General features: G+C 40.5%; 1 protein-coding gene across 1 annotated transcript; it reads right to left on the reverse strand.

Annotated features, from left to right (window-relative positions):
- Nucleotides 1–4,140: 4,140 nt before the first annotated feature.
- Nucleotides 4,141–5,975, reverse strand: cryba1b (crystallin, beta A1b). The gene is made up of 5 exons (XM_072662660.1): nucleotides 5,931–5,975; nucleotides 5,653–5,771; nucleotides 4,886–5,027; nucleotides 4,610–4,752; nucleotides 4,141–4,288 (listed from the first exon to the last, which is right to left on the reverse strand). Exons 1-5 carry the CDS (start codon nucleotides 5,973–5,975, stop codon nucleotides 4,141–4,143), a joined length of 597 nt encoding a protein of 198 aa, XP_072518761.1.
- Nucleotides 5,976–9,211: the final 3,236 nt, after the last annotated feature.

The following is a 9,211-nucleotide window of genomic DNA, read 5'->3' on the forward strand; positions in this document are numbered from 1 at the left end:
CCCGGCCGAGGACCATTTTGAGAAAAAGACTAGATTAGATTATTTTTTTATTTTATTTTTAAAACGAAATACATAAACAAACCAAAACTTTTCTGACATGAAATACAAAATGTAACTTCAGTACAGGCATCTCTCACAATATCAAGAAGAACTACCAGATTCACATTTCACAGATTCACAAGTAAATCCGGTAAAAATGGAAAAACAAAGGTTTGGATGTGAGAAATTTACGCACGAAGCTGAATTACCCAGAAACCAAAGTTAGATTAAGATCCGTTTTAATAAAACTAACAGCAGTGTTAGTGGACTGTTCCCATGTATACCAAAAAGTGGCCTGCTTTACTCTAAACTGTCCAGGACGACGGGGTCCAGATCCATTAATCAACACCTATTGTTATTAATCCACATCTAAGCTGTAGTCACCTGTTTGTTCTTCTCTACAGCTGATTTGGTTGAGGCTCTTAATGGCATTTATGCATGGCGTACCCATTTTATGCGCTTTTACGCGTCTTGTGCGTATTTACGCGCCTGCTGCGTTTTCACGCACTTGGTGCGATTTAACGCGCGTGTGGCGAATGCAACTGCTTCGACTTTATAATTGATATTTAAACATTTTATTCGAATTTGCACTCTTTGCACTCTTTCGAATTTGCATTTTATTTCAAGAAAACATATTTGACTGTTTATACACAGATATATAAGCGAACAGTTTGTGTGTGTTTTCAGTGTGTTTCCTATTATATTTAAAGACATTGAACCCAAAATGAGCTTTTAATTTAACCCCAGTCTAGATGAACCACTCTCTGAGGATTCATATTGTGGTTAATTAAACTAATTTGCATATGGTCATTGTCACTGAAAAAGACTCCTGTCTTCAAAACAGCAGCTTTAAAGGAGAAGGAAATAAACCCCAACTCCTAACTGAAGTCAATGGAGCATTTCTATTGATCCATTCATCATGAAAGGAACTGCCTGCTTTACATCAGCAAGGAGATACAAGGTTTACATGTGAGGAATTTAGGCACAGATGTTTTTTTAACCAATTTTTTAACAATGTGCCGGATAGTGTGCCGGTTGCTTCATAACTCTTCACTTTTCACAATGTTTCTGTCATCAGCTGCTGTTGTTGTCTGTTGTAAACTGCCATTTGGTGTGCCTGCTGCTGGTAAAATGTACTAGATGGTGGGTCGGCTGCGTTATCTTATGCCAGTTGTGTACTGGCTGCTTCAACATATGCCGGTTGAAGTCGGCTGTGTTAAGATTTGTTGGTTGGTGTCGTCTGCTTAAAGACCCAGGAGCCAGGCTGCTTTAAGATGTTCTGCGTAGTGTGCCAGCTAATTTAACATGTATGTATGAATTTCTGGCTGCTTTAGAAAGTGCTAGTTTAAGTGCTGCTCACAATTCAGCAGCCAGGAGGTGTGCCGGGTGAATTGTTGGCTGCTGCCCGCCACCCAGCCAAAAAGGAATTGTGTGCAGACTCCTTTTAGATTTGCTGGATAGTGTGCCGCCTGCTTGAGAACGTGCCGGATGGTGTGCAGGTTGATTTATGATGTGCCAGACTTGTGTGTTGGCTCCTTTTAGATGTGTCGGCTGTTTAACATATGCCAATTGGTGTGCCGGCTGCTTTCAGATGTGCTTGATGGTGTGCCGGCTGCTTTCAGATGTGTCGCATTATGTGCCGGCTGTGCTAAATTGTATTGAAATTGTGTGCCGGCTCCTTTTAGATGTGCCGGATGGTGTGCTGTCTGCTTGAGGATGTGCAAGATGGTGTGCCGGCCTCTGTAAGATGTGCAGTTGGTGGGCCTGCTTTACGTTGTTCCGGATGGTGTGCCGCCTGTTTAACACGTGCCATTTGAAGTGTCGGCTGTGTTAAGATTTGTTGGTTGGTGTCGTCTGCTTGAAGATGTGCCAGGCTGCTTTAAGATGTTCTGCGTAGTGTGCCAGCTATTTTAGCATGTGCCGGCTGAATTTCTGGCTGCTTTAGAATGTGCTAGTTCAAGTGCTGGTTACAATCCAGCAGCCAGGAGGCGTGCCGGGTGAAGTGTCGGCTGCTGTCTGGCTGGCACCCAGCCGAAAAGGGTCCAAGCCCCTCTTTACACTGGTCTACTTCCAGCCTAGAGCTTAATCTGGGTGTGGGACACTTTCCTTAATAGTGGTTATTACATTTACATTTACATTTACATTAATGGCATTTAGCTGACGCTCTTATCCAAAACAACTTACAAGGTTACCCATATTACAGAGGTGGGCCAGTGTAGTGTTAGGAGTCTTGCCCAAGGACTCTTATTGGTGTAGCGAAGCATAGTCACCCAAACCGGTGACTATGCAGATCCTTTCAAATGACCAGCAGTTACATGGCAGCAAGTGACTAAGTACTTTTTTCTTCCTCCAGCGGAATTTTTAGAACTGTAATGTGAACAGTTATGGAGTATCTACCTATTGCATCCCTGCTTTGTGTAAACCTAACTGTTCTAAGCTCTGCCACACGTTACATTTTGATTAAGACATGTCACGTGACCATAAGGTTCAGGCAGCACTGAAACTAATCAAATTAATTGTCATTAAGATATTAAAGTGACGAAGAAGCAAGAACTACACTACATTTTCACTAATGCTAGCTTGGTTATATTTGTAAGCAAGAAGCATAAAAACGTTGTACTTGAGTATCCCTGTCAATCAAAACTCTTTACTTCTACTTCCAACATTTCACAAGACAAATGAGTTTTACTCATTACATTTTCAAAACAGTCTCGTAACTTTACATTTTTAATGCAGTTTCTAATCAGGCAGCTAATTGTGTGCTGCTGTCAGTGCAGCTGAATCTGTGAAAGGTTCAGTTCCTGTGAAACTTAACCAAAGCTGAGCTTTGGCTCTGCCCTCTCGTCTGGAGTTTATACAGTCTATTAAATTAGTACCTCACTAGAACCAGCTGGTCCGAGCTTATGTTTTGCTAGCTTAGACATGACCTTGATATACTATAACTGAGATGCCCAAAGAGACAAAGAAACAGAACAAAATTAAAAAGACAGGACCAGACTATAGTATAATCATATGTTCAGGATATCAGAGCAGAGAAAGAATATTATTCAATATATTACCACATCACGATCAATGATATGAAAGGAAACTTCCAAATTTAGTACTTAAGTTATGCTATTTTACATTAAAAGTTTAAAAAACATTAATGTTACAAATTTGTTTGCTACAGGTGATTCTGCAGTTCTAGCACAGACCATTATTTAGATCTATCTACATTATATAGATCTATCATTTAAAAAAATAAATAGAAACCTAAATAACAATTAGGTTAAATTACTTTTACTTTTTTACTTTCAGTACATTTAGTGTGTACTTTTATGCATTTACTTGAGTAAAAATGGAAACCATACTTTTCTAATTTAAAGAACCTTTCTTAAAGTATCTCTAAACTAGAGTATTTGGACTTTAACTTATGTATAGGTATGGGACTTGTGTACTTCCGCCACCTCTGTTATAGTAGCTTATAGATGAGTCACTAGGCTAGTAATCAGAATTGGTTGAGTCCCCCAATGTTTCTCAGTAGTTTCATGACATATTTGCAGAATGCATGTTGGATATTGTAGTGAAAGATTAAAAACATGAGAGCGAAAACTGATTAGGATGAAGTTTACTATTCTGCACTACTGAATTAACAAGATGTATGTAATGCTAGCTTTAAGAGGAACAGAAGAAAAAAGAATCACACAACACATGCCCGACTGATATCCATTGTGTTTTCTCTAGCTCTTTTGCTTGTTTCTTTATTCGTCAAGTCTTGTACAGAAGTTGACCATGACAATGATGGTCGCATAGAAAGAAGAGCAACGTCCCAGGCGCCTTGTGGGTAGGCAGCCGACTGGCTGCAACACCAAACCTTTTAAGATTTTCCCTTGTCAAATTTCACTCTCGGCTCATCGTTCCCTCTGTCTGTAGTTATGTCTTTCTTCTTTCCTCGGGAGGTGGGTTAAAAAGTGCTGTGGACATTGATACATTGATGTAGCACCAGTTGGTCAGCCAGCAGTCCTGGGGCTTAAGCCCGTCCTGCAGGGCTGGCTACGGAGGGGTGGAGGGATTGGAGGTGGAGGAGGGTACTGGAGGGAGGAAGGACACAGACGGTTCTGCTCAGTGCTGGATCCTACGGATGGACTGGATCTGGGGGGTGTGGGAGTGGGTTCCGAACTCCCTGTAGTGTCTGTACTCGCCTCCGTGGCAGTCGCACTCCATGATGTACTGGTAGCCACGGTAACCGGGATACTGGTAGCACACCCAGCTAGAAGAGGAGATTAAATTAAGCAGAGCCAGTCAGTGCGTGGCCTACAGCCAAAAGACATTCCCCACTGTACCTGAGGTAGCTGCAGTATCCTATTATCAAGACAAGAACGTATATCATGATACATATTGTATACTGTGAAAATGCCTTCAGGTGTCATTATTATAAGTATATTATAAGTATCATGACCTATCTACCTGCACTTTTACACCCACCCAAGCACAAATCCCCTTTGTTTGATTGATAATGTTGATAATATGGCAACTGTTCATTTTCATGTGTTAATGTGCTTATAGTGAAGCAACCGGTGGAGGTACTCACGCGCCACCCTGGACCTGCATAGAGCCAATCTCATTGTTGTGCCAGCCCATAGCCTGCAGGGAGGGGTAGTCATCACACAGGTCCCACTGTTTGCCCATCATGTTCTCGCACTCCCACACACACATGCGGGACTCCTTGTGGTTCTATTCCAACATGAAGAGAAACAGTAGAACTTGAAGTCTTGCCATTTGCCCACAATACCTGCTTACAGACAGTGCCTGATCACAACTGATTAAAGTTTAATTTGCTCCTTTCATTTCCACTTGCTGCACTCACAGCAGAATAGATGGGGCGGAAAGACATCATCCTCTCAACACGGTAACCGTGGCTTCCCATGTAGGCCTCGAAGCAAGGATAGTCTCCCTTCTCCAGGACAAACTGTTGGCCATTGAAGCTGGAATGCTCATAACCCACCCAGCTGGGTGCAGGAAATATGGAGAACAGTGTTAAAGGAACAGGTGAGAGTGAGAAAACAGTGTCAATCTTGGTTCAGTACTTATTTGTCTCATATAAGGTGAAACCATGAACCCCTGCCAAAGTGTTAAGTGCCATGGACCAGTTCATCAAACTGATCATCAGGAACTCCCCTTGTGGGTTTCCCATCTGGGTTCCCTGAAGTCCCTTGAAAACCATTGTTCTGGACCAGTTATTCCTAAACCAGTCCTGATACATACTGATGCATTTCTTATCAACCCCAACTCCCAAATCAAAATGTGGACCATCTAGGGGATTCCCTGAGGACCAATTTGAGCACCTCTGCCCTACACACTTGTTTTCTAAAGAATTGCCATTAGTAATTTCAACACTCCTACCATTATCAACTTTACCTAACCCTTTCCTATCCGTCACCAAAATCACAGATATTTGGTCCTGTTTCCAGAAACTGATTACTGATGAAGGGCTACAAAAAAGATATATAGTTCGAAAATGTAAACCTAAATGTACTCCAAATAAGTAGATGCAGATGTGTCTAGTTAAGTGTCCAGTATGTTATGGCTTTCTTTGAGTTGTTTAACAATGTTTATATGGCAGAAGTAACTTACGCTCCACATTCCACCTTCAGGGAGCGAATGTTCTCCATGCCATACTCCATAACGTTCTTGCAGCAAGAGGTGAACTCCCACCATCTGCCCTGGTAGTACTCCTGGTCATAAACAGTGATCTGATAGAAAACACAGATGCACATAATCAATCGTTTATGTCATGAGAAAATGAACAACTCCAACTCCAAGAAGCAGCTTTTTGGACAGAGGGTGAAAGAAAAAATGGGTTAGATTGTCAGGAAGCCAGGAAGCCAGGAAGGTCCAAAAGCAGACTTTACCTTCCATGGTCCCATGGGCATGTTCATCTGGTTTGTCGAAGCCATGTCTAATATCTCGGTACTGATTGACCTGTGAGCAAGAAGGAGACCTGTTTAAGGAGCAATGTAGATCTAGATCTTTCACACAGGTACCTCCAGGTACCTCCAGATCAGGTTAAATGAAATGGGTACTTGACTCACTACCACATATGTCATTTGCAAACACCATGACTATCTACTTCCAATAGAGAACACTGTTAGTCAGGATCGATAACATTTATTTTCACATCTCACCCAAAACATAAAGCTGTCAATAGGCATCCTTTGGAGCGATGCCATAGATGAACTTCTGGTTCCCTAAAGACCCTTTCAGTGGATGGTTCTGAAACCACTCAACCAAAAGGTCTTTTAGGAATCCAAAGTGGTGCTTCTATGGCATCACTCCAAAGAACCCTTTATTTTTACGAGTACAGATGAAGCTTTTATGTCATGTGGCCAATTCATTGGCATGGAACTCAGTGCTTGAAAGACTTACCCCAATGAATGAGCTGTGTGCGCTGGGGGGAGTTCCCACCAAGTGGTCTCCTGGCCAGGCATGTGTGGGGCTATTTATACAGGCCTGAGGTGAATGGGGCTCCGTGGCTTGTGGACCTGGGCTGCCGTCAGCACTTTGCTTTGGCACCCTTTTGTCTCTAGGCTGAGCTGTGGGCATTTCATTCTCCCACCTCACTCCTCACAATGAAGCTAGCTCCGCCCATGAAAAATATTGCAGCCCATGGAGCCATACCACAACTGGCCTTGGCACTTCACTTTCTGTGTGGGTCAGTTTTCCCCTGCTCTGTACTGGAAATCCAAATTTCTAATTTCATGTTCTGTGGCCTGTTTAGTAACACCTTTAAAACACATCATAGTGTTTAGTTGAGTTGTTCCCAAAGTGATTAATTTAATTCTTAACACTCTCCGTGTTGATATAACACAAATTTCCTGTGTAGTATTTATTGGAAGTTACATTTAAGGATGACTGTTACAGGACCAACGTCATAAATGGACAGGTTTCAATATTTAGTTCTTAAACAGAAAACAAAAATCTCATGGCACATTTAGCAAGTGCAGCAAGTTAGTTTCCAGCATACACCAATTTAAAGCATAGTCCAAATTGTCATTTTATTTGCACGTCATATTGTGGATAATAAGTAAGTAAAGCTAAATAAAGAAATTATATAGATGCTATACAGTCATAATTAACAGACCAAAGGTCAGTATGACCTGAAATCCATAAGTGTGGGATTCATGTAGGAAAGCAATAATAGATAATCTAGACTTCCTGAAGTTACAAAGAAGAGTAATCACATTCATAAGTGTATGAATGTAATTAAATGTATTATTATTATTGTTATTATTATTATTATTGTACTTATCTTTACATTATGTGAACATTTCACTATGACTGGACCTATCAAAGTGATTAAATATTCCCCATTAAACTAATTAAACCATTAAACCATCTAACGTTAAACACGCTTTTACTTTTTCTATAAAGTTTCCATTTTGGAACTATGAAGGACTCAGGTTCAGCAGTCACAATAATCTGTGGAATTGTGCTTAATGTTTTACTGTCAAATGTATTTTTATTGATTTAAAACTTGTATTACGTTTATTTATACTGAGTAAATATTTATTAAGTACTTTACACTGGTTAAAGCATATGAAAACATCTATTTTACACTAATCAATTAGTATCAATAAGTAAAAACTACCTTCATGTATAGATAAACTTTGAGGACTGATTGTGAAATAACATGATGCTTATTTATGAAACCGGCTGGTAGGCTAAAGTTTATAGAGACTGAATTGACCCTCAACACCTCAATCTTAACCCGGCTGTCGTGTGTGAACAATAGCTGTACATTGACTGTCCACTGCAGTCAGCACATTGCTCAGCTCACAGAATGTTCAGAGAGGAAAGGTGTATGTGTGTGTGTATGTGTGTAAGGTACTGGGTCTGTGTGTGTGTTCAAATGTAGCTTTGAGTGTGTTTAAAGTGTCTGCATGTGTGTGTGTGTGGGTGTGCACATTTCTGCTGATGAGAGCAGCCACACAGCAGTGACAAAGAGGGTAGCCAAGTCAGCAGGCCTGTGAGATGAAATAACTGTGTGTGTGTGTGTGTGTGTATATATGTGTCACACACAGACAAACCCATGGTCCCTCTTTTCATTCTCAATCACTCGGTCCGTCTCCATCTCTACAAATCCACTTCCCATGCCATGGCTCTGATATAGTGACACCCTTCATTTCTTTTACGGTGCCAATATAATGAAGGCCACTGAGCTACTCTATGTGATGAGCTCAACAGTTACTCGCTGGACTACTGTGTGAGCTGATCAGTGGCACAGCTTATGCTTTACGTTCCATGTATTTTCTTCCCTGTATCTATTTCAATGCAGTTACAATTAATCATGAAGAATGAATAGAAGGATTAGGGCCTAATTCTAGTCCATTCAGAGTCCAAATTTAGGCTGTAACTGGGTCTTTGACATCCATCTTTAGACTTGTCTATCAAGCAGCATCAAAAACTGAACACATCTTTGATTCACAGTGCGTAAGTGTGAGTTCAGTTTATTTGGAGTGCAAGAAATAATTACACCCTTATGTGTCACCATATGGCTTTTTGGTGGGCAGGTATTAAGCCTAAATCCAAGTGCTAATGCTTTGACCCATTAAAATGCCAATTTAGTCTAGGCCAAGACTTTATCTAGATCTGGGAAATGGACTATATGGGCCAATTCTCAAGACATTAATTAGGCCTAGTCTTGGGCTAAGTTGCCAAGGCAGCTGTGAAAGAGATTTTTCTGCCTTTGTTTTGGCTTCAAATCAGTCCATTGAACTCTTTTGAATAAACTGAATTATAGACTTTCCCCCAGTGTACTTCAAATGAAAGCATTTTTATAGCCTCCATTGTGAGTACAGTTCATTTTATGAATCATAAGTAAATAAAAATGGAAATTACACAAAATAGTCATAAAATACATCAATACAAGTTCGCTATGATCCAAAGTGAATGTTAGGTAAATGTGGGACAACAATACAAGCAACTTTCTGAAGATGTGAAGTAGAGTAATTACATTCATATGTACATGAATTTAATTAGTATGAAGGAGACAATTGTCATCAATTATTTTATCACAACCACATAAAAACATATGCTTATCTTTACAGTACTTGTTATGACAGGACCAATTGCATGGGTGGGAGGGGGGCGTGGTCAAGGCATTTATAAGAAACAATTACACAACTACACAATT

Source organism: Salminus brasiliensis, chromosome 18 (genome assembly GCF_030463535.1).
Source record: "Salminus brasiliensis chromosome 18, fSalBra1.hap2, whole genome shotgun sequence".
Classification (NCBI taxonomy): domain Eukaryota; kingdom Metazoa; phylum Chordata; class Actinopteri; order Characiformes; family Bryconidae; genus Salminus; species Salminus brasiliensis.

What these genes read in the sequence shown, in the direction of transcription:
- cryba1b (XM_072662660.1), bottom strand. Translation starts at nt 5,975, where the DNA reads ATGGCTTCGACAAACCAGATGAACATGCCCATGGGACCATGGAAG. An exon ending in TGCCCATGGGACCATGGAAG is followed by an intron (nt 5,772 to 5,930) that starts GTAAAGTCTGCT and finishes GTTTTCTATCAG; the next exon opens with ATCACTGTTTATGACCAGGA. An exon ending in CTGAAGGTGGAATGTGGAGC is followed by an intron (nt 5,028 to 5,652) that starts GTAAGTTACTTC and finishes TCCTGCACCCAG; the next exon opens with CTGGGTGGGTTATGAGCATT.